We start from the raw sequence: 27,019 nt of genomic DNA on the forward strand, positions 1-27,019 counted from the left end.
CCTATTTTCCACTTCTCAGAAACATCAACTAAACCTTTCTTTGTCTTTTGAATTGTATGGCTTGCCAAATTGTGAGATTTTTATGCATGATTTTTCATTGAACATATACAATGTTATTTTGATCCTGTGGAAAACAAGCACTTTGGCACATCTTATTGGATTATTTATAATTCATAGGAGTTGCTTTTCTTGGAGTGAGACATTTAACTGAAAAGGTCATTGCTCAGAATCACTGCTTTTTCAGATTTTTCTTTTTTCTCAAATGTTTTGAGAAATACTGTTGTCATTTTTAATAGTGATCATGAAAAATACATTAAAGTTCAAAATTCATAACAACCGTATATAGTTTTTTTTTTGGCAAATACAAGAATGTTTTATGTTCTTAATTTGAATGTGATATGTATTTTTAATTCTTTATTTTTCAAAACTTGATGAAGAAAAAATTGTAATTTGGAAGGTTTTAGGATACTATAATGGAGCAAACAGTCTCTCTTATGCCTGGGTATTTGGTTTGCTTTATTTATGATAGAACATGGAAATATTTTAAAACTAAGATTTGTTGAAAACCCCATATTATTAATATTGTTGTGTTAAATGTATATCTATTGAACTGTCAGTGAAATATGAGACATTTTACCCAGTGACATTTTAAATGAATCTCATTGTAGGGGAAGCCTGTGGGAACACCAGATGCTGGCGCTTATTTCCGTGTGCTTGCAGAGCATGGAGTAGCTGCCTTGTTTACAGCACCAACTGCAATTAGAGCAATCCGTCAACAGGACCCTGGGGCAGCTTTGGGGAAGCAGTACTCTCTGACAAGGTGACGTTGGGATGCACAGGGCAAATGACATTAGAAAGTGCAATCAAAATGAATAAGTGAACATTATATTTTTTTCTGGTACTGCAATACTCTTATAGGAAGAGCCAAAAGATTCAGAGTGTTATTAAGAATAACTTGTCTAAATATAATTTTGAAATAGTTGGAATTTTAACTCTGCTTAGAGATTTTAAAATATTATATCATGTTAATTTCAGTTCAAATATTACCAAAATATTTCTTTTTAAAATCAGTCTTGTTATATTTTCCTTAAAAGGTAAAATGCCAATTCTGACTTAAAATGCACAGATAGATGGATACAGGTATACTAGCATCTGTCTTTTGAAAACAGAAGAATGGGTTAAATGAAGGGGCAGTATTTGAATGCATATATACAGATAAAATGTGAAAAATTATAGTCCAAATTAAATATGTTAAAAAAGTGAAGAACAAAGAGACTTAGGTAAACACAGAATAATAGTGAGAGACATCAGGACCACACTGATAGTATTCAACAGATCATTGTGGCAGAAAACTAACAAAGATATTTGGGACTCAACACTCAATCAAATGGACCTGACAGACATCCACAGAACACTCCACCCAACAACAACAGAATATTCATTCTTCTCATCTGCATATGAGAAATACTCTAAAATCGACCATGTGCTCAGCCATAAAGCAATTCTCAACAAATTAAAAAAAAATACCAGTGACACTCTCAGCCCACAATGAAATAAAAATAGAGATTAATATCAAGAAGCGGTCTGAAAATCATACAATTACATGGAAATTAAACAATCTGCTCCTGGTTGACTTTTGGGTAAACAATGAAATTAAGGTAGAAATCAAGAAATCCTTTGAAGTGAATGAAAACAAATGTACAACATACCAGATTCTCTGGGTCATACCTAATGTAGTGATAAGAGGAAACTTTATAGAACTACATGCCCACAAAATTTAGAAAAATCTCAAATTAACAATGTAATGTCACACCTCGAGGAACTAAAAAACCAGAGCAGACCAATCCCAAAGCTAGCAGACAAAAGAAATCAACCAAATGAGATCTGAACTGAAAAAAATTTAGATGCTAAGAAACCATATGAAAGATCAATAAAACCAAAAGTTGAGTTTTTAAAGAATAAAAATCTTGATAGGCCACTAGCTAGACTATTTAAAAAAGAGAGAAGATCCAAATAAACTCAATCAGAAATGACAAAGGGAACATTAACACTGACTCAACAGAAATGTAAAAAATCCTGAGACAATTACAAATACCTCTATGCACACAAAGTAGAAAACCTAGAAGAAATGGATAAATTTCTGAAAACATACAATCTCTTGGGCCGAGGCAGGTGGATCATGCAGTCAAGACCATCCTGGCCAACATGATGAAACCCCATCTCTATTAAAAATACAAAAATTAGCCAGGCGTGGTGGTGTGGGCCTGTAGTCCCACCTACTTGGAAGGCTGAGGCAGGAGAATTGCTTGAACCCAGGAGGCAGAGGTTGCAGTGAGCCAAGATCGCGCCACTGCACTCCAGCCTGGCAACAGAGTGAGACTCCATTAAAAAAATAATAATAATAATACAAAAATAAAGAAAAAATTGAGCCCAGAAGAAATTGAAACCCTTAATGAACCAATAAGGAGTTCTGAAAATGAATCAGTAATAAAAAAAACCTACCAACCAGAAAAAGCCCTGGACCAGATGAATTCACAGGTGAATTCTACCAACATAAAGAAGAGCTGGTACCAATCCTACTGAAACTATTTCAAGCAGTTGATGGGGAGGGATTCCTTCCTAACTCATTCTATAAGGCAAGCATCATTCTGCTACCAAACTCTGGCAGAGATGCAATGAAAAAAGAAAACTTTAGTCCAGTATTCCTAATGAACATAGATGCAAAAATTCTCAACAAAGTACCAGCAAACTGAATCCAGCAGCACATCAAAAAGCTAATCCACCATGATCAAGTAGGCTTTACCCTTGGAATGCAAGGTTGGTTCAACATATGCAAATCACTAAATATGAGTCATCACATAAAAATAACTAAAAACAAAACTATGTGATTATCTCAATAGATGCAGAAAATGATATAAATAAAATTTAGTATCCCTTCATTTTAAAACCCCAAACAAACAAGGCATCAATGGAACATACCTCAAAATAATAAGACTCATCTATAACAAATCTACAGCCAACAATATACTGAACAGGGAAAAGCTGGATGGATTCCCCTTGTAAACCACAACAAGACAAGGATGTCCACTCTCACTACTCCTATTCAACATAGTTCTGGAAGTCCTTGACAAAGTAATCAGTCAAGAGAAAAAAATAAAAGGCATCCAGAAGGAAAAGAGGAAGTCAAACTATCTCTCTTTGCAGATAATATGATTCTATACTTAGAAAACCCTATAGTCTCTGCCCAAAGGCTCCTAGATCTGATAAACAACTTCAGTAAAGTTTCAAGATCTAAAATCAATGTACAAAAATAAATAACATTTCTATACACCAATTATATCCAAGCTGAGAGCCATATAAAAAATGCAATCCCATTCACATTAGCAATGAAAAGAATAAAATACCTAGGAATATACCTACAGGGAGGTGAAAAATCTCTACAATTGGAATTACAGAACACTACTGAAAGAAATCAGTGATGACACAAATAAATGGAAAAGCATTCCATGCTCATGATTAGGAAGAAACAATATTGTAAAAATGGCCATACTGTCTAAAGCAATTTACAGATTAAATGCTATTCCTATCAAGTGATCAATGACACTTTTCACAGAAGTAGAAAAAAACTATTCTAAAATTCATATGGAACCAAAGAGAGCTCAAATAGCCAAAGCAATCTGAAACCAAAAGAACGAAGCCAGAGATATTACACTACCTGACTTCAAACTATACTACAAGGCTACATTAACTAAAATGGCATAGTACTGCCTCTGAAACAGACACATAGACCAGAGGAACAGGTTAGAGAACCCAGAAATAAAGCTACAGATCTACCACCATCTAATCTTTGACAAAGTTAACAATAACAAGCAATTGAGAAAGGACTCCATTCAATAAATGGAGCTAGGATAACTGGCTAGCCATATGCATAAGGTTAAAACCAGACCCCTTCCTTTCACCATATAAAAAATCAACTCATCATGAATAGAAGACTTAAATATAAAACCTGAAACTATAAAAACCCTAGAAGAATTTATAGGAAATACCATTCTGGACATAGGCCCTGGCAAAGATTTCACGATGAAGACTCCAAAAGTAATTGCAAAAACAAAAACAACAAAAAAAAAAACATACACCCAAAAAAAGCAAAAACTGACAAGTGCAATTAAACTAAAAAGCTTCAGGACAGCAAAAGAAACTATCAACAGAGTAAACAGACAACGTAGAGTATGGGAGACAATATCTGCCAACTACACATCAGAGAAAGATCTAATATCTGGAATATATAAGGAGCTTAAACAATTCGACAAACAAAAACCAAACAATCCCATTAAGAAATGGGCAAAGGACATTGTATTAGTCCATTCCCACATTGTATAAAGAAATACCTGAGACTAGGTAATTTATAAAGAGAAGAGGTTTAATTGGCTCATGGTTTTGCAGGCTGTACAGGAAGCATGATGCTGTCATCTGCTCAGCTTCTGAGAAGGCCTCAGGAAACTTGGCAAAGACATGGGATCAACCTAAATGCCCATCAATGGTGGACTGGATAAAGAACACTGGGTACATATACACCATAGAATACTACACAGCCTTAAAAAGAATATCATGGCCTTCACGGCAATATGGATGGAGATGGAGACCATTATCCTAAGCAAATTAATGCAGGAACAGAAAACCAAATACTGCATGTTTACTCTTCTAAGTGTGAGCAAAATATTGAGTATGCATGGATGCAAAGAAGGGAACAATAGACACAAGGGGTAGAGTGTGGAGGATCAGGATCAAAAAACTACTTCTCAGGTACTATGCTCGTTACCTGGATTACTTGATAATCTGTACACCAAACACCACAACACACAATTTACCCATGTAACAAATCTGCACATGTGACCCCTGAACCTAAGATACAAGTTGGAAAAAACAAAGTGAAGAAAAATATTTTATTTTTGTTTTGTAATAATGTGCTTTGAATAGTCTAGGTATTTTACTGCTGGCTTATGGATATATCTCTATCTATCTATCTATCTATCTATCTATCTATCTATCTATATTTTTAAATTGAGACAGAGTCTCACTCTGTTGCTCAGGCTGGAGTGCAGTGGCATGACCTTGGCTCATTGCAACCTCTTCCTCCCAGGTTCCAGTGATTCTCCTGCCTCAGCCTCCCAAGTAGCTGGAATTACAGGTGCCTGCCACCATGCCTGGCTAATTTTTGTATTATTAGTAGAGACAGGGTTTCACCATTTTGGCCAGGCTGGTCTCAAACTCCTGACCTTAGGTTATCTGCCTGCCTCAGCCTCCCAAAGTGCTGGGATTACAAGAATGAGCCACTGTGCCAGGTCATGGACCTACATTTTTATTTAATCTGATGCATAATCAAAGATAATTATAGCAAGTCTTATCTTCAAGGAGAATGCCAACATCAATCTCATTGAACCTCTTTGAATTAGTTTACTATCCTATAACTAAAAGAAGAGATGCATAGTTTACTCAAGTCGAAAAGTGGGCTTGAATTAAGGCAGCTTACATTGTATAAGTGAAATGCCAGAGTATTTTATTTTTATGTTTCTGTGGCCCAAGGGAATTAAAATAGATATTATGCCCTGAATCCCAGTGTCACTGTGACTGCCTGTGAACCATGTCAGAACCAATATCAACAAAGGCCTCTTCAGCTAAGACTTCCCAGTGTTAGAAAGACAAGAACAGTAGGATCTCTAAAGCCCTTATCATAATAGCCTGCACAATCAATGTCACTGCCACAAACTCATGCCCGGGTCAGTAAGGCATCTGTAGTCATCACTAACACTGATCTCAACTGGAGAAGCTGTATGGAGACTACACCACTGCACCCACCTAGTACCAGAACCACTGCACTCTGCCCAACCGATGCCCTCCGGCCCATCATCAGGTGAAAGTTTTTCCCTATGAAAGTCATTCTCTGAAGTTTGGAAGAGGAGACTGTACCAGAAGATGCACAGGCATTAATGTGGGAATACCAGAAACATGAAAATGCAAGGGAACATGATGCCACCAAGGGAACATGAGAATTTCCCAGTATCTGACCCCCAAATTTACAGAAATTTATAAATTTATTGAAAAGGAATTTAAATTAATGATCTTAAGAAAACCAAGAGAGACAAAATAGTATACAAATAGAAAATTCAATGAAATCAGCAAAGTAATTCATGATCTGAATGACAAATTCAACAAAGAAATAGATATCATAAAAAAGAATCAGAAGTCTCTAAGCCAAAGATTTCAATCAATTAAGCAAAAAAAAAAAAAAATACAATAGAGAGCTTCAATAGACTACATAAAGCAGAAAAACAGTCTGTGAACTTGAAAATCAGTGTTTTGAAATGACTCATTCACAGGAAAAAACGAAAAAAGAATGAAAAGGGGTGAAGACAGCCTATGAGATTTATGGGACATCATTAAGTGAAGAAGTATTGCATTATGTTATTTAAGAAGGGAAGAGACAGAGAAAGGGACTAACAGCTTATTTAATGAGATAAATTCTGAAAAATTCTGAAAACTGACTAAGTCTTGGGAGAGATATGGATATTCAGATCCCTAAAGCTCACAGATCCCAAAATAGATTAATCTAAAGAGGCACATTATAATCATATTATCAAAAGTCATATACAGAGAGAATTTTAAAAGCAACAAAGAAAAACATCAAATTACATATAAGGGAATTTCCATGGACCATCAGCAGATTTCTCAGTAGAAGCCTTGCAGGCCAGGCGAGAATGGCATGACGCTGAAAGGAATAAGAATAAAACAAACACAAAACTGCTAGCCAGACATGCTGTCCTTCAGGAATGAAAGATAAATAAAGTGTTTCACAAATAAACAAAAGCTGAAGGAATTCATTATCATTAGACCTGCCTTATAAGAAATATTTAAGGAAGTCCTTCAGGGAGAAACAAAGGGATGATTATCACTAACATGAATACATATGAAAGTACAAAACTTTCTTCTAGAGGTAACGGTGGCACATAAATCATACATACACCTAGTATGAAGGTTAAAAGTCAATTAATTGATTAATAATAGCAAATACGTTGGTTAGAAGCACACAATGTAAAAAAATGCATATTTTGACATCAAAACAAATTGTGTATCAGGAGGAGCATGAAAATCTAGAGATTTTGTATGCAACAGAAGTTAAGTTTTTATCAGCTTAAAAAAGTACATTGTATCTGTAAGATTGTAACCAAGCAGCTTAGCTTCAAACTGCATTTTAAAAACTGTTTTTCTTTCTTTCCTCTTTTCTCCCCAGTATCAGGACACAGCATTGAGACAAACTACAAATGCATTTTCTAGAACGTGCTGTGAACCTCCATTCTCTTTCCCTTTCCACTTTATCCAACCATTCCTTATGCACATTTATTTACCTAAATGCTTGTCAAATGCACATCATGCTCACTTATCTGGTCATGTATTTTATTAGAAGCTTCAGGACATGAATACTGACAAAGAACAGACACCTCCAGAATTCTCTCCCCATACAGACCACCAAAAATTGTAACTGGCAAAGGGTCCAGCTGCTCACTGCTTGTAGAAAGAAGCCAAAATAACAAGAGTGAGTTGTGACAAAAAGAGAGGAGGCTTTATTATCCATGCTGGCAAGGGGAAAAGTGGAAATTATTTTGGAAGAATTCCACCCACTTTTCCCCGTGTTAGCACAGACAATTAAAACTCCTCTCTTTTTATCACACTTTGTTCTTGTGATTTTGGTTTCTTCCTACAAGCGGCAAACAGCCAGAGCCTTTGCTGGTTACAAGATGTTTTGTGTAAACCTCATGGCAACCACAAAACAAAAATCTGCAACAGATACACAATTGATAAAGAGAAAGGAATCAAAGCTTAGCACTACAGAAATTATCAAATAACAAAGGTAGACAACAAAAAAGGAAAAAAGGAACACAGAAGCTACAAAATAACGAGAAGATAAATAAAATGGCAGTAGTAAGTTCTTACCTATTAATAATAACTTTGACTGTAAATGGATTTTGTTCTCTAACCAAAATCATGTAGTTGCTGAATGGATTAAACAAGATTCACTGAAATGACCCACTTAGGCCTTAAGGACACATGAAGGCTGAAAGTAAAAAGATGGAAGGGGAACGTCCATGTAAATGGTATCCATAAGAGAGCAGGAGTGGCTATACTTACATCTGATAAAATAGACTTCAAATCAAAAGCTGTCACAAGAGACACAGGTTATTTTTTAATAATAAAAGGGTCATTCATTAAGATAACCACTGTAAATATTTATACACCCAATATTGGATGAGCTAAATATATAAAGCAAATATTAATGAACATGAAAAGACAAATAGATAGCAATACAATATGGTACTTCAAAATCCCACTTTCAACAATGAATACATCAAGCAGACAGAAAATTAATAAGGTGATACTGGACTTAAATTGAACTTTTGACAAAATTGCCCTAACAGACATATACAGAACTTCCCTTCCAACAGAAACAGAGTACTTATTTTCCTCTAGTGTACACAGAACATTTTCCAGGATAGATTACATATTAGCCCACAAAAAAAGCCCTAACAAACTTAATAAGATTGAAATAATATTTAGTATAATTTTAGACCACAATGATATGAAACTATAAGTTAATAACTGGAGTAATCTTGTGTAGTTCACAAATATGTGGAAATTAAACAACATGCTCTTGAACAATCAATGGGTCAAAGAAGAAATCAAAAGAACAATTTAAAAACATCTTCAGGCAAATGATAATGGAAACACAATATACCAAAACTTATGGGATGCAGCAAAAGCAGTTCCAGGAGGAAAATTTATAGCAGTAAATGCCTACAATTAGAAAGAAGAAAGACCCCAAATAAATATTCTAGCATTACCCCTCAAGGAATGCAAAACAAATAAACAACTAACCAAAAATTAGCCGATGGAAATAATAAATATCAGAACAGCAATAAATCAAATAAAGTACAGAAAAACCATAAAAATAATTAATAAAACTAAAGTTCACTTTTTGAAGAACAACAAAATTTACAAACTCTTAATGAAAAGAAGAGAAAAGACTGAAATAAATAAAATCAAAAATAAAAGTGAAGAAATTCTAACAGGCTTCTCAAAATAAAGAGGATCGTAAGAGAATATTACGAAGAATTATATGCCAACAAATTGGATAAACTAGAGAAAATGGATAAATTCCTAGAAAAATATAAGCTACCAATATTGAGTCAATTAAAGTGATTTGAGAAGTAATTAAAACCCTTCCCACAAAGAAAAGCCCAAAACCGGATGATTTTAGAGCTGAATTTTACCAAACATTCAAAGAATAATTTATATCAATATTTCTAAAACTCTTCTGAAAAATAAAGCTAGAAGTATACTTCCAGACACATTTTATGGGGCCAGCATCATCTTAACACCTAAGTTAGATAAAGATATCACAAGAAAACTATGGTTAATTTCTCTGAGGAACATTCATGCAAAAATTCTTAGTAAAGTATTATCAAAACAAATCGAACAACACATGAAAAGATTATACATTGTGTTCATGTGAGATTTTTCCATGGCATGCAAAACTGATTTAACATACGTAAATCTATCAGTGTGATACATCACATTAACAGGATCATCATAATTAACACAAAAAAAGCATTCAACAAAATCCAACATCCTTTCTTGATAAAAACCTTCAACAGTTTAGGTATAGAAGGAAGGTTTATAATAATAAGGCTTTATGAAAAACCCACAGCTAACATTATAATCACTGGAGAGAACTGAAAGCTTCCACTAAGATCTGGTAAGGCAAGGCTGCCTACTCATGCCACTTCTATTCAACATAATACTGGAGTACTAGCAAGAACAATCAGACAAGAAAAAGAAATTAAATGTATCTAATTGAAAAAGAAGAAGTAAAATTATCTCTATTTGCAGATGATGTGGTCCTATATGCAAAAACCTCCAAAGATACCACAAAAACGTTATTACTAATAAATGAAATCACTAAATTGCAGAATACAAAATCAGCATACAAAAATCAGTGGCATTTTTCTACACAAATAATGATCTAACTGAAAAGAAATAAAGAAAAACCCCATATACAATAACATTGAAAAAATAAAATAAAATACTTTGGAATAATTTTAACCAAGGAGGTGGAAAACTATATTGGTACTGTAAAACTTTACATTAAAACTGTAAAATATTAATGAAAGAAATTGAAGAAAACACAAATAAGTGGAAAGATAGCCCATTGCTCATGGATTGTAGGATTTAATATTATTAAAATATCCATACTATCAAGAGCAATACACAGATTCAATGCAATCCCTATCACAATCCCAATGGCATTCTTCACGGAAATAGTAAAATTATCCTAAAATTTGTGTGAAAACATAAAAGACCCCAAGGAGGCACAGCTATTCTGAGAAAACAACAAAGTTGGAGGCATCACACTTCCTGATTTAGAAGTATATTATAAAGCTATGGTAATCAAAGCAGTAGCTTACTGGCATAAAAACAGAAAAATAGATCAGTGTGGCACAGGACAGAGAGCCCAGAAATAGATCCAAACATATATGGTCAACTAAGTCTTGACAAGCACACCAGGAAGACACAATAGGGAAAAATAGTCTCTTTAATAAATGGTGTTGATAAAACTGGGTTTCCACATATAAAAGAAGGAAATTGGATCCTTAACCTACATTATACACAAAAATCAACTCAAAATGGATAAAAGACCTAAGTATAAGACCAGAAATAATAAAACTTCTGGAAGAGAACATGGGGGAAAAGCTTCTGGCTGTTGGACTTGGCAATGGTTTTCCGTATTTCATATCAAATGCTCAGGCCACAAAAGCAAAAATAAATAAATGGAATTACATGAAACTAACAAGCTCTGCACAGCAAAGGAAACAGCTAACAAAATGAAACAGCTGCCTATGAAGTGGGAAAGACATTCACAACTCATATATCTGATAAAGGGTTAATATCTAAAATTTTATAAAGAACTCATACGATTCAATTATGGAAAAACTAATAACCTGTTCAAAAAATGGGCAAAATACCTGGAAACACATTTCTCCAAAGAAGGCATAAAAATAGCTAGCATGTATATGGAAAGGTGTTCAACATCATTAATTTTCAGGGTAATGCAAATGAAAACACTATGGGATATCACCTCATATCCATTAGATGGCTATTATCAAAAAGCAAAAGATAACAAATGTTGACAAATGTGTGGAGTAAAGGAAACTCTTGTACTCTGTTCTTGAGAATGTAGATTGTTACAGCATTTTGGAAAACAGTATGGAGGTTTCTAAAGAAATTAAAAATAGAACTACCATATGATCCAGCAATCCGTCTTCTGGGTATATACTCAAAGGAAATGAAGTCACCACCTCATAAACATATTTGCATTCCCATGTTCATTGTGGCATCATTCACAATAGCAAAGGGATAGAAACAACCTGTGTCTGTTGATAAACAAATGGATAAAGAAACTGTGGTACATATATACAATGGAATACCATTTCGTTCTAAAAAAGAATGAGATTTTGCCAGTTGCCACAACATAGATGAAGCTGGAGACACTACGTTGTTAAATAGGTCAGACACAGAAAAATATTACATCATCTCATTTATATGTTAAATTTTAAAACAACAAAAAAAATAAAAAATACAGATATAGAGAAGAAAACCATGGTTACCAGGATTGGAAGAAAGGGGAATGAACAGATATTCAGATGAAAAGGTCAGAAGATACAAAGTAGCAGGTATGTAGGATGAACAAGTCTAGAGATCTAGTGTACAACATATAACTTTCCAACTTTAGCAACCACCATTAATAAAATTAAACAAGAAAATGTACAAGCAAAAAGTTAATTTCTTCATAAAGTTACCAATATTTATTTCTAAAAGCTCTTAGAGATACCTATGTCCTATCTACTGCACAAATATGAGCTCACATTCAGAGCTAACACTCCGGTTAGAATGATAAAATGACAATGCTTGTATGTCTGGCTGTCTTTGAGTTTGTGGTGGAGTTGCATATAAGCATTTCAAATATCCAGCTCTCATTATTACTAAATCATTTTTTCATATAGCTACCAATTACCACAACAGTTGTCAAATCAGACAAGTAAATAATATAAACCCATTTTGTGAAAAAATAAAAAGTTATAATTTATACAAGTTAAAAAAGTATTACCTCTATCTGTTTCCTATATTTTAAAGCAACAAGGGTTGTTTGAGTTTATTTTTATCCCTCTGGCGCTTAGAATAAAAATTTTAGTTCAGGAGGAAGTTTTTTATTAAATTGAGAAAGCAAGTTGAGGCTGATAGCAGAGAAATGGTTGCTATCTTATTTGGGTATGTATGACTCAAGGTTACACAGGTAAGCCTGAGGCTACATAAATATGAATGTGCCCAAATCTGGAATGGTTTTAAATCCTCTAATGATGTAGAAAGCAGGAAAGCAAATTAGAAGGATGACATTATTGCTAAGCAAATTTGAGAATAGGATACTGCTAAAGGGAAGTAAATTATATTCACTGGCTAAAAAACCTTATACTTTTTTATTTAGTATTTTTTTGAATTTAGAGATATTCAGAGTATCTCTTCTGTGATATGCTTGATAAAAGATATTGAAAAGTGTGGTTATTGAACAAACCTAAAAATTTAAAGATGATATATATCTCTGATAGGTTAGTAAATAATGAAACTGATCTAGCCTTAGGAATATGATAATTTTCATATATTATATCAAAATAATATTTATGGTTTCAAGTTTATGTCATTACTTTAAAAAATATTTCATATGAAGTAGAAGTAATTTAATAGGGAACTATGTATACATTTATATTTTAACTTTTATTGAGGTATACATACAGAAAAGAACATAAATCAGAATTTTAAAAGTTATAATTATTACAAAGTGAACATATCCATTGAACACATCCAGATCAAGAAATAGCACATATCCTGCATTGCAGAAGCCCTCTCTTTTGTCCTTTCCCAACCATTATCTCTTCTTGGCTTCCCAAAAATATGCCTTACCCTGACCTGTATCACTGTATATTAGTTTTGCTTGTTTTTTTGAACTTGATATAAATGGAATCATACAGAATGTATCTTTGATACCTGGCTTCTTTCATTTACTTAATGCCTTGAACTTCATCCATAAGGTTGTGCGTCAAAGTGGTTCTTGCATTTTGATTGCTCATTAGATCACTCTTCATGAGTATTTCAGTTTACTTACCTATTTTGCAGTTGAAATAATTTTTACTTTTATTTTTTAAGTTGGCAGATACAGTCATACATTTACTCTGTACAACATGATGTTCAATTCCAAAGTATAGATACACTGTGGAAGGACTAAACCTAGCTAATTAACACATGCATTACCTCACATAGTTACCATTTTTGTGGTGAGAACACTTTACATTTATTCCCCTAGCATTTTTCAAAAAGAATATGTTAACTTTCGTCATCATGTTATTCCCAAGTCATCTTGGAGTTATTTCCCCTATTTAACTGAAATATTGTAGTATTTGGCCAATACCTTCCAACTACCCTCTCCTGCTCCACCCACCCTAGCTGCTGGCAACCACCATTCTATTCTCTATCAGATCAGCAGTCGAATGTTTTTTTGATTGTTTCTAATTTTTTGACTCTTATACACTTGCAGCATTAATAATACATGTCTTTTTGGTGTCCATACACATATATTGCTGTTGAGCATATATAAGGTATAATGGCTACATTACAGAGTATGTCAAACAGTTTTCCAAGGTTATTCACCAATTTACACACTCACTTGCAGTGTGTGATTGTTCTAGAGTTTCCATGTCTTCACCAGAACATGATATTTTCAGTATTTTAAATTCTGACCATTCTGATTGTCATGTAGTGATATCTCATTATCATTTAATTTGCATGTCAAAGTTGTTAATGAGGTTGAATGAAGTTGATCACCTTTTAATAATTTTTTGGCCATTGGAAGATCCTCTTTTATAACATGCTTATTCAAGTCTTTTGCAAATTTTATTTTCTCTTTCTTGTTAATTTGTAGGAGCTTTTCATGCTTTATTTTGGAGCCAAGTCCTTTACTGATTTATATGTATTATAAACAATCTTCTCCAGCTTCTGACTTAAATTTTCCTTTTACCATCACCGTGGTGACTTCTGATAAAAAGATGTGCCTTCTTATCAATAGTTTTCTTTTTGATTACTGCTTTTCAAGTCTTATTTAAGACATAGGTGTTTTTCCTGTATTTCATTTTCTAGAAATTTTATTGTTCATTTTACCTTTCATACTTAACAACTATAATCTATCTGGAATAGATTTGTATGTATGACATGAAGTAAGAGGCTGAGTTTTATTTTTTTCCTTATGTATGTCCATTTGATCAATTTCGATTTATTTAAATGGCCATCCTTTTCTCACTGCTGTGCAGTAACACTTTTGTCATGACAGTGCCTACAAATACCTCGTTTGCTTCTTGATTCTATTCTGTTCCATTGGCCTACTTGTTTGTATTCACATTACTCTTACATTGTCTTTATCACTATAGATTTATAACAGATCTTTATCTACTATTAATATATCAGGCTTGTTCTTTTTCAAATTTGTTTTGAATATTCTTGGCCCACTTTATTTCTAAACAGATTTTAGTATCAGCCTAGCAGTTTCAAACACAAAAACGTAGAGATAGAGAGAGAGAGAAACTTTACATTGAATTTACAGATTGATACAGTGAAAAAGTCCATGTTAACAAGTATATCTCTTTGTTTATTTAGGAATTTAATTTCTCTCAATGATTTTTGGCTTACTGTGTGAAAATCTTGCATATCTTTTTATATTTAAGAAATTTTATTTTTATGCTATGGTCAATGGTATTGTTTACATTTGCATTGTTTGGTCCTGATATAACAACGTGTAACTGTTTTTGTTTAATGACCAATTTCTAAAGATCTTCCCTAAGTCACTTATTAATTGTAGTAGTTTTAATGTATATATGTATGATTGTATTATGTACAGAGTCATGTAGAAAAGTATCAATTTTATTTCTTCTTTTTTGCCATTTATTTCTTTTTCTTACTTTATTCCTAGGATCCTCCAGTAAAGTATTTAATAGAATTGGTGGTAAAGCTCATTTTTGTCTCATCCAGATTATCAGGAAGAAAGCTTTCAATATTCGTTATTAAGGAAAATGATTTTAGCGTTTTTTGTTATTAATGTATTATTTGTTTGGAGAAAAGCTATCAAATTAACAAAGTTTCTATTTTTGGTGTTTGGGATTTTATCTATGTTTTTTCTTCATCTTCTGGTGACCATATGAATTTTCCCTCTCTTATTCTATTAGGAGTTAATGTGGTGAATTATAGTGACTGATTTTTTTAAGTGTCAAATAACTCTTACAATCTTGAAATAAACACATCTTGGTTAATATATTATGCTTTTTAAATATAGCTGAACTTAATTTGCTGACATTTTGTCGAAGATTTTTTTTTTGGTAGACCTTGTTTTTAGAGCAATTTTAGATCACAGCAAAATCTTGTGGAAAGTTCAGAGCTTCTATATATCTTATGTTTTCATAAATGCACAGCCTCCCCTACTATGAACATCTCACATTACGGCTGTATCTCCTTTAAAATTGATGAGCCTATATTGATACTCCATTATCATCCAGAATCCATAATTTAAATATATTTTCATTCTTGGTATTGAACAGTCTATGAAGTTTAACAAAAGTATTGTGACATGTATCTATCACTGTAGCATGGTTTTACCTGCCCTAAAAATCTTCTATGCTCCACCTGTTATTCCCCCCTTCCTTTCTATTTTTGGAGATTTCTTTAAAATCTAGATTTTTAGTCAAGATTGATCTCTTATTTTCCTTTCTTATACTCTTACTGGTTTTGGTTTCAGGGTTTTGCTCGTCTCATATAATGGGCATGGAAGTCTTTTTCTCCACTATTATCTGGAAGATTTTATGTACAATTAATTTTATTTAAATGTTTTGAAGTATTTAAAAATCAAATAAAACTCCAGAAGTGACATTATGGGAAGGTTTTTAAGTTATGAATTCAATTTCCTGTGATGCAGACTGCTTCTTAAATCTGTGGCTTGATATCTTTCACTTATTTTCAAAACTTTTCCGTCTCTTCAAATACTTCTTCTACTTTATTTTCCCTTTTTAAACTTTGATACTTTAATGACACATATGTTAGAACTTTTTACCATATCACCTATATTTCATAGGCTCTATTTGATGATTTTTCTGCTTTTTTTTCCACAGTTGCAGTTAGATGATTTTACTGTGACCTCTAGTTGTATTTAAACTTTCACTGAGTTTATAATTTCTTAACATTTTTCAGTTTAAATATTTTCATTTGATTATTTATTATAATTTCCAGTTCTCTGCTAATATTCTACATATATTTCCTGAACATATTCATCCAAGTTATATTTGAGTCTATAGCAAAAATAACTGATTTTATATGTGTCTAATGTCTCTTTTTTCTCTTGAGAGTTTAATCATATGGTCTTATCTTCCATTATATCACTGTTATAAGAAAATAGCTATTTTGGCCGAGCGCGGTGGCTCATGCCTGTAATCCCAGCACTTTGGGAGGCCAAGACGGGTGGATCACGAGGTCAGGAGTTCGAGACCAGCCTGGCCAACATAGTGAAACCCCATCTCTACTAAAAATACAAAACATTAGCCAGGCATGGTGGTGGGTGCCTGTAATTCCAGCTACTTGGGAGGCTGAGGCAGTAGAATGGCTTGAATCTGGGAGGCAAGTTTACAGTAAGCCAAGATCGTGCTCTTGCACTGCAGCCTGGGCGACAAAGCAAGACTCCATCTCAGGAAAAAAAAAAAAACAGAAAGAAAAAAGAAAATAGCTATATTGAGATACCAGATGTTTTAATATCCCCTCAGAGTGATTCTGACAGGCAATTGTCTTAAGGAAAGATCACTTCTATTCAATTAGGAATGCAGCTGATTTGAAGCTAGACTCCAATATTTGAGAGGGTTGGTTTCTTTCCAGTTTACCTCCATTATTAGGTATCCCTCTTCAGGTGTGCAAACTGAATACCTGGGTGTTTTATGTCACCTTTTTTCCATTGTGAATTTTAATCTTTGATTTTCCTTTCCCAAGAAATTATTATGACTGGATTTACCATCTAGTTTCAATGCCTATCAGTCAGCCACATAGTTTTTGTTCAGTTTATCAGATCTTCAAGTACTGTTTCCAATTAGCAAGTGTCCCAAGAAGGAAAGCAGTAAGACAATCAGTCTTATATCTGTCTACATTTTTCTTTTTGGCCTTTTGATGCCTTAAGTGCTATTGCCTTTGAGTTCTCTGATGTATTCAAAAGCTATTTCATTTTTATATTTTTTCCAGCTTGTTTGGTTGTACTTGAGAAAAAGAGAGAGATACAGAGTTGTACTTGAAAAAGGGAGAGAGAGAGAGATGAGAAAGGGAGGAGAAATTGTTGGGCAAAATGCTAGTCAGCCATTGACAGAAGAGTCAAATACATGTGTAATATTAACACTGGCGTCTTTACATTTTAAAAGTGAATTCTAATGGGGAGCAAATAGAAGAAAATTGAATGTAGGGAAAAGGAAGATAACCACAGGTATATTGATGGCAAAAAGTAATGATAATCTGTCATGTGAACCAGAAGTCGATGAGGCATCACTGAAATAATCTATTTTTATTTAACATCTGTTGGCACAAGTGAAGAGTAATTTTTGCTTGTTTGGTAGTTTATGGACCTTGAAGGAAATATTCACTTTTATTTTTTATTTTTTTGCCGTTACTTTATTCCCTGAAAATTCTTCATCAGATTTGTCTTTAGCTTTTTATTCATTTCTATTTTGGACCAAAATTAATTTGACAACATTATCATTTTTCCATTCCCCTTTTGCTTAATTTTCAGCTTCATTTTAGTCTTGAGTTGTGTTCAATTTTATATAAAATTAGGGAAAGGTGCATAGGTCTCATGCCCATTCATTTTCTCTCCTCTCCTTTTTTCTATTCTGAATATTATTATTTTGTTTATAGTATTATAGATTTTAAAGCAGATAAATCTTTCCATGTGTTACTATCATCAGAAATTATCTACACATTTAATAGTCAATAATAATCTATGACAGCATTCTCCAATAAACGAATCTCTACAATATGATAGGCACATGTGATTATTAAACTCTTGAATTGGGTTAGTATTACCGAGAAATTTATATTGTAAGTTTTTTTTAATTTTAACTAATTTAAATTTTAAATGGCCACATGTGTCTAGTAGCTACTATATTGTACAGTCAGATCTAGAACATATATAATTAACTTAGGTAAATTTACCATCCAGAGGGCCCAAATTACTCTACAAAAATGTCTAATTTTAACTTTTGTAAAATATATATTTACACAAAATATATTTTTGAATTTTCCACTGTAGGCATTTATTCCTTTGTTTTATTACTAAAATAATGTCAAGGTCATTAATGAGGAATTTAGCTGTTGAAAATGTTACTTTTTTTTTTTTTTACAAATCACTATACTTCTTGAAACAATAAGAAGATATCTGATGGCTAAGATAACTATAAAATATACTAAGATTTGTTGTTTCAATTATTATCATGGTTACAAAAAGGACAGATCACTTAGTGTAGTTTTGTTTACTAAAAGGAATTGAGAGTTAAATTATATTTGATTAAATATTTATGATATTATATTGTTTCATTAATTATATCTTATTCTTAAATTTTATTTAGATTTGTATTCTGTTCATGTTCATTAGTATTATACAATTAGCAGTCTGTAATTGATAAAATAACAATAACTTTTTGATAGTTTGAGGAATTTTAATACAAAAATAAATGGATAGTTTCTAGCATATTTAGGGAAAGAAGTCATCCGTATTAAAGACTTTGGCATTTTTCTGAACCACTAATGATCTCACAATTTTTCCTTTGCATTCAATAAATAGTAAAGTGATTTTAATGGAAATGGAAGGGATTTTTCTGACTTTCAGAGACGAAACCACTTTTGTCATCCATTGTGGAATATTGTACCTTTCAATTTATTAGTGCCAGAATGACGATTGCTATAATAATGATATTAAAAAGAACAGTAAACAAGTTTAGGAATAAAAGCAATAGGAATATACTGCAAAAACATAGTAATAAATACTAAGTTTTAAAATATATAATAGTGAAATTTGCCATCAGATAAGAGCTCAGTGCTAATGCATGGTTTATTATTATAATCAATTACTTAGATTAATTGTAGTTTATGTGGTAGAGACTAGGGGATAGTCAAAAAAATTACAACTTGCAAAAATGTTGGTAATATCAAGATATCAGGTGTCCCTTGGTTTGCTAAAAATCTGTATTTTAATTTTTTAATTGACGATGTTGTACATCACGTTTTTAGTAGTGAATGTTTTTGGAGTTCTCGATCTCTAGTTTCATATATAAGCCAAAGACATGGGCATTTGAACCATCTAGATTTCTTTAAACTAATTTATGGCTTAACAGGCATTGGAAATGTGATATTAAGACCTGTAAAATTATTTGTTTTGGTTGCTCTTTGCCTACACTGCTGGGATCAGCCAAACCTATCATTTTATAAATTTTAGTGTGTTATCTAAATGTGTAATGTCTTTCATCACGGGAGTTTTCTAAAATATCAGAAAAGTGTTTGAATAACATATGATTAAAAACATGGCCCTACTTTTCAGTCCTAGGATTATCAACATTATGGCCTTTATATTTTTCATTTTGTCTTGTTTTTACATAGCATTTAAAGTTATAGGTATATGAACCTCATTTTAAACATTAAAACTTTACACTAATCTTTGTTATACGTTAACCTACTTTTAATAATTTAATGTTTAAATAATTTTTTCATTCTGCTATAACAGTTACCTCAGATGAGGTCATTTTTGATCATCAAATTTTAATCTCAAATTACAAATATATACATTTCATTACTTAAATTTTATCTCATATTGCAAATGGAGATGTAATTTGTCAAAAAAGTTGTGTCCTTTTTTTTTTCCTAGTCTCTGCCTCTTATTCATTCTCTTCCTTGCTCTCCCATTTTCTTCCTTACTTTTTATCCCCCTTCCTTGTTCTCAAAGGTTTAAAGATTACCCTAGCAGCATTGCATACTGTTAGAGGGTACTCACAAAAATTATTCAAATAATTTCTTTTTTTTTCTTTTTTTATTATTATTATTATACTTTAAGTTTTAGGGTACATGTGCACAATGTGCAGGTTAGTTACATATGTATACAGGTGCCATGCTGGTGTGCTGCACCCATTAACTTGCCATTTAGCATTAGGTATATCTCCTAATGCTATCCCTCCCCACTACCCCCACCCCACAACAGTCCCCGGAGTGTGATGTTCCCCTTCCTGTGTCCATGTGTTCTCATTGTTCAATTCCCATCTATGAGTGAGAACATGCGGTGTTTGGTTTTTTGTCCTTGCGATAGTTTACTGAGAATGATGATTTCCAATTTCATCCATGTCCCTACAAAGGACATGAACTCATCATTTTTTTATGGCTGCATAGTATTTCATGGTGTATATGTGCCACATTTTCTTAATCCAGTCTATCATTGTTGGACATTTGGGTTTGTTCCAAGTCTTTGCTAAATAATTTCTTAATAAAGACTAGTAATAGGTTATTCTCTTATCTGAAATATAAAATGATGCTTCTGTGTCTATATCAGGACATGTACATTTTAACTTTGGCATTTATTGTGCTAAAGATAGATAATTTTGAATATGCAGTTGAGAAATATACCAGTGGGCAGCTACTCAAATATTATTTTTGACAGTGGATTGTACCATTATGTGCAGTCCTGTAAAGATGCCTAATTATTAAACCAATCATACTCTAAATTTTGGAAATCTGTTGAGGTAACAGTTTATTTATAAAACATTAAGTAATAGATTGTCTTAGCTGCATGCCGTGATACTTGCATACCTACACATGTGCATGCATACAGATCCATGTCAGAATAAATTATTAGCATAATTATTTGAGCAGGAATTGAGTATGTAGTATTAAATTAAAATTTTTCTTCATCCAGGCCAGTGTAAGAATTCTGTTGTTTCTTCAGAAAGTCATGATCTACCTCTACACTGTCCCATATGGTAGCCTCTGGCCTCATGTGGTTATTGAACTCTTGAAATACCCTCACGTGGCTATTGAGCTCTTGAAATGTGACAAGTCCAATTTGAGATTTGGTATTTAAAAAAGACTGGAAGATGTCTCACCAGTAATTTTTATATTCATTGCATGTTGAAATAATAACATTTTGGATATATGTGTTTTAATAAAATATATTATTAGAGCTAATTTGACCTTATTCTTTTTTTTTCTCTGAATGTGGCTACTAGAAAATTTTAAACTAGATATATTTTTTGGATTTGTAGCTCACATTATATTTCCATTGGACCATACCAATTGTATTAGCCCATTTTGCATTGTTGTAAAGGAATACCTGAAGCTGGATAATTTACATAAAAAAGAGATTTATTTCAGCTCATGGGTCTGCAGACTGTACAAGAAGCACAATGCCACATCTGCTTCTGGTGTGCCCTCAGAAAGCCTACAATCATGGTGGAAGGCTGAAGGAGAGCAGGCATCTCACATAGCGAGAGAGGAAGCAAGAGGGAGGAGGGGAGGTGCCTGGCTCTTTAAACCAGCTATCATATGAATAAGTAGAGTAAGTGAGAACTCACTTATTATAATGGGGAGGACATGAAGCCTCTCCACTAGGCCCCACCTTCAACACTGGGGGGTCACATTTCAACATGAGATTTGGAGGGAACAGATATCCTAACTATATCACCAATTTAGTTCATCCTCATGACTCCAACTACATTATTGCAAAAAAAAAAAATGTAATAAGATAATTTTATTCTCTGAATATCTTTATATTAGCAGATTTTTTTTTATTTTCTCAGAAAATGAATGTGGATTAGTAACAGCACATTGGATGTTTTATCACAATTTAACTAAAACCTTTTTGACACCCTTATAGATATAAAGGTATCATCTTCTATAAATGAAAATTACCATGAATAATTCTAGGTGATTGCACTTCACAGATAGACATCATTTATCAGTGATTCATTTATACTCAGAAATTAATTATTGTGTATTTTCAATAGCTGTTTAAAACCTCTATTTTCTGTAGAATAATTAAACTGTTACTTTTTTCTCACTACTGCGGTCAAATGCACCTTCAGGGCCAAGATTATCTATAAAAGTTGGGGAAGATGTTAAAATAAAATTGGTAGCATGAGAACTTGAAAATTTTCTTTGTTTTGTGGCCCATCTTCTATTGAAGTTCATGCTATCTCTTTGTAATACCCTCTCCCCACTCTTCAGACCTCCCTTTAGCCTTTTTAATCAACAAGTCACAGACTTTCTTTTTACTCTCCACTGCTATGATACTTGAGTGATTTTTAATACTATCTTGAAGAGAATCCTTCTATGAAAATACTCCTCTTTCCCTCCGTGTCTTTCACTGTTAGACCTTCTCAGCTACCATAAATGCTATCATCCTTCAGAACAGACACGTTTTCAAGATCTCTAAATTTGAAATTGCCTTCTGTCTACAGTGACACCCTATTTTTCTCATCTTGCCTTCATTTTCATCAAACTTTTTCTTAAGTGACTTCAAGTCATCTACCTCACTATTTTTCCTTGTATTTTTCTTTTATTCTGGTTATTACTGCCTTGCCTTCCTATAATTCCCGCCTAGTCTAGAGTTTACAGACAGCTTTTCCAGCATCGATTTCCCATCCCTTGTATCACACCCCAATCTGTGCTACCCCTGCTTAGCCTCCCAGCTCACTGATTGTGTCCATAAAAAACAACTGGCTGTTCTCAAGTCTTTTCTTTTCTTTTTTTTTTTATATACTTTTTTTTTCCTTTATTATTATTATTATTATACTTTAGACTCTGTGGTACATGTGTGCAATGTGCAGGTAAGTTACATATGTATACATGTGCCATGCTGGTGTGCTGTACCCACCAACTCGTCATCTAGCATTAGGTATATCTCCCAATGCTATCCCTCCCCCTTCCCCCCACCCCACAACAGTCCCCGAAGTGTGATGTTCCCCTTCCTGTGTCCATGTGTTCTCATTGTTCAATTCCCACCTATGAGTGAGAATATGCGGTGTTTGGTTTTTTGTTCTTGCGATAGTTTACTGAGAATGATGATTTCCAATTTCATCCACGTCCCTACAAAGGACATGAACTCATCATTTTTTATGGCTGCATAGTATTCCATGGTGTATATGTGCCACATTTTCTTAATCCAGTCTATCATTGTTGGACATTTGGGTTGGTTCCAAGTCTTTGCTATTGTGAATAATGCTGCAATAAACATACGTGTGCATGTGTCTTTATAGCAGCATGATTTATAGTCCTTTGGGTATATACCCAGTAATGGGATGGCTGGGTCAAATGGAATTTCTAGTTCTAGATCCCTGAGGAATCGCCACACTGACTTCCACAAGGGTTGAACTAGTTTACAGTCCCACCAACAGTGTAAAAGTTTTCCTATTTCTCCACATCCTCTCCAGCACCTGTCGTTTCCTGACTTTTTAATGATTGCCATTCTAACTGGTGTGAGATGGTATCTCATTGTGGTTTTGATTTGCATTTCTCTGATGGCCAGTGATGGTGAGCATTTTTTCATGTGTTTTTTGGCTGCATAAATGTCTTCTTTTGAGAAGTGTCTGTTCATGTCCTTCGCCCACTTTTTGATGGGGTTGTTTGTTTTTTTCTTGTAAATTTGTTGGAGTTCATTGTAGATTCTGGATATTAGCCCTTTGTCAGATGAGTAGGTTGTGAAAATTTTCTCCCATTTTGTAGGTTGCCTGTTCACTCTGATGGTAGTTTCCTTTGCTGTGCAGAAGCTCTTTAGTTTAATTAGATCCCATTTGTCAATTTTGGCTTTTGTTGCCATTGCTTTTGGTGTTTTAGACATGAAGTCCTTGCCCATGCCTATGTCCTGAATGGAATGCCTAGGTTTTCTTCTAGGGTTTTTATGGTTTTAGGTCTAACATTTAAGTCTTTAATCCATCTTGAATTGATTTTTGTATAAGGTGTAAGGAAGGGATCCAGTTTCAGCTTTCTACATATGGCTAGCCAGTTTTCCCAGCACCATTTATTAAATAGGGAATCCTTTCCCCATTTCTTGTTTTTGTCAGGTTTGTCAAAGATCAGATAGTTGTAGATATGTGGCATTATTTCTGACGGCTCTGTTCTGTTCCATTGATCTATATCTCTGTTTTGGTACCAGTACCATGCTGTTTTGGTTACTGTAGTCTTGTAGTATAGTTTGAAGTCAGGTAGTGTGATGCCTCCAGCTTTGTTCTTTTGGCTTAGGATTGACTTGGCGATGCGGGCTCTTTTTTGGTTCCATATGAACTTTAAAGTAGTTTTTTCCAATTCTGTGAAGAAAGTCATTGGTAACTTGATGGGGATGGCATTGAATCTGTAAATTACCTTGGGCAGTATGGCCGTTTTCATGATATTGATTCTTCCTACCCATGAGCATGGAATGTTCTTCCATTTGTTTGTATCCTCTTTTATTTCTTTGAGCAGTGGTTTGTAGTTCTCCTTGAAGAGGTCCTTCACATCCCTTGTAAGTTGGATTCCTAGGTATTTTATTCTCTTTGAAGCAAATGAATGGGAGTTCACTCATGATTTGGCTCTCTGTTTGTCTGTTATTGATGTATAAGAATGCTTGTGATTTTTGTACATTGATTTTGTATCCTGAGACTTTGCTGAATTTGCTTATCAACTTAAAGAGATTTTGGGCTGAGACAATGGGGTTTTCTAGATATACTATCATGTCATCTGCAAACAGGGACAATTTGACTTCCTCTTTTCCTAATTGAATACCCTTGATTTCCTTCTCTTGCCTAATTGCCCTGGCCAGAACTTCCAACACTATGTTGAATAGAAGTGGTGAGAGAGGGCATCCCTGTCTTGTGCCAGTTTTCAAAGGGAATGCTTCCAGTTTTTGCCCATTCTGTATGATATTGGCTGTGGGTTTGTCATAAATAGCTCTTATTATTTTGAGATACGTCCCATCAATACCTAATTTATTGAGAGTTTTTAGCATGAAGGGTTGTTGAATTTTGTCAAAGGCCTTTTCTGCATCTATTGAGATAATTATGTGGTTTTTGTCTTTGGTTCTGTTTATATGCTGGATTACATTTATTGATTTGCATATATTGAACCAGCCTTGCATCCCAGGGATGAAGCCCACTTGATCATGGTGGATAAGCTTTTTGATGTGCTGTTGGATTCTGTTTGCCAGTATTTTACTGAGGATTTTTGCATCAATGTTCATCAAGGATATTGGTCTAAAATTCTCTTTTTTTGTTGTGTCTCTGCCAGGCTTTGGTATCAGGATGATGCTGGCCTCATAAAATGAGTTAGGGAGGATTCCCTCTTTTTCTATTGATTGGAATAGTTTCAGAAGGAATGGCACCAGCTCCTCCTTGTACCTCTGGTAGAATTCGGCTGTGAACCCATCTGGTCCTGGACTTTTTTTGGTTGGTAAGCTATTGATTATTGCCACAATTTCAGCTCCTGTTATTGGTCTATTCAGAGATTCAACTTCTTCCTGGTTTAGTCTTGGGAGGGTGTATGTGTCGAGGAATTTATCCATTTCTTCTAGATTTTCTAGTTTATTTGCATAGAGGTGTTTGTAATATTCTCTGATGGTAGTTTGTATTTCTGTGGGATCAGTGGTGATATCCCCTTTATCATTTTTTATTGCATCTATTTGATTCTTCTCTCTTTTTTTCTTTATTAATCTTGCTAGCGATCTACCAATTTTGTTGATCCTTTCAAAAAACCAGCTCCTGGATTCATTTATTTTTTGAAGGGTTTTTTGTGTCTCTATTTCCTTCAGTTTTGCTCTGATTTTAGTTATTTCTTGCCTTCTGCTAGCTTTTGAATGTGTTTGCTCTTGCTTTTCTAGTTCTTTTAATTGTGATGTTCGGGTGTCAATTTTGGATCTTTCCTGCTTTCTCTTGTGGGCATTTAGTGCTACAAATTTCCCTCTACACACTGCTTTGAATGCATCCCAGAGGTTCTGGTATGTTGTGTCTTGGTTCTCGTTGGTTTCAAAGAACATCTTTATTTCTGCCTTCATTTCGTTATGTACCCAGTAGTCATTCAGGAGCAGGTTGTTCAGTTTCCACGTAGTTGAGCGGTTTTGAGTGAGATTCTTAATCCTGAGTTCTAGCTTGATTGCACTGTGATCTGAGAGATAGTTTGTTATAATTTCTGTTCTTTTACATTTATTGAGGAGAGCTTTACTTCCAAGTATATGGTCAATTTTGGAATAGGTGTGGTGTGGTGCTGAAAAAAATGTATATTCTGTTGATTTGGGGTGGAGAGTTCTGTAGATGTCTATTAGGTCCGCTTGGTGCAGAGCTGAGTTCAACTCCTGGGTATCCTTGTTGACTTTCTGTCTCATTGATCTGTCTAATATTGACAGTGGGGTGTTAAAGTCTCCCATTATTAATGTGTGGGAGTCTAAGTCTCTTTGTAGGTCACTCAGGACTTGCTTTATGAATCTAGGTGCTCCTGTATTGGGTGCATGTATATTTAGGATAGTTAGCTCTTCTTGTTGAATTAATCCCTTTACCATTATGTAATGGCCTTCTTTGTCTCTTTTGATCTTTGTTGGTTTAAAGTCCGTTTTATCAGAGACTAGGATTGCAACCCCTGCCTTTTTTTGTTTTCCATTTGCTTGGTAGATCTTCCTCTATCCTTTTATTTTGAGCCTATATGTGTCTCTGCACGTGAGATGGGTTTCCTGAATACAGCACACTGATGGGTCTTGAGTCTTTATCCAATTTGCCAGTCTGTGTCTTTTAATTGGCGCATTTAGTCCATTTACATTTAAGGTTAATATTGTTATGTGTGAATTTGATCCTGT

At 33.8% G+C, this 27,019-nt stretch overlaps 1 protein-coding gene across 3 annotated transcripts in view; it reads left to right on the forward strand.

The window, feature by feature from the left end:
* Positions 1 to 27,019, forward strand: part of ACSS3 (acyl-CoA synthetase short chain family member 3) — a 179,282-nt gene that overhangs the window by 95,379 nt on the left and 56,884 nt on the right. For all 3 annotated transcript variants that reach the window (XM_054442754.2, XM_054442753.2, XM_054442755.2), the window contains one exon: positions 669 to 820. In XM_054442754.2, the coding sequence (XP_054298729.1) occupies positions 669 to 820 (152 nt within the window). The remainder of the gene's footprint in view (positions 1 to 668; positions 821 to 27,019) is intronic.

This window comes from Pongo pygmaeus, chromosome 10, assembly GCF_028885625.2.
Source record: "Pongo pygmaeus isolate AG05252 chromosome 10, NHGRI_mPonPyg2-v2.0_pri, whole genome shotgun sequence".
Classification (NCBI taxonomy): domain Eukaryota; kingdom Metazoa; phylum Chordata; class Mammalia; order Primates; family Hominidae; genus Pongo; species Pongo pygmaeus.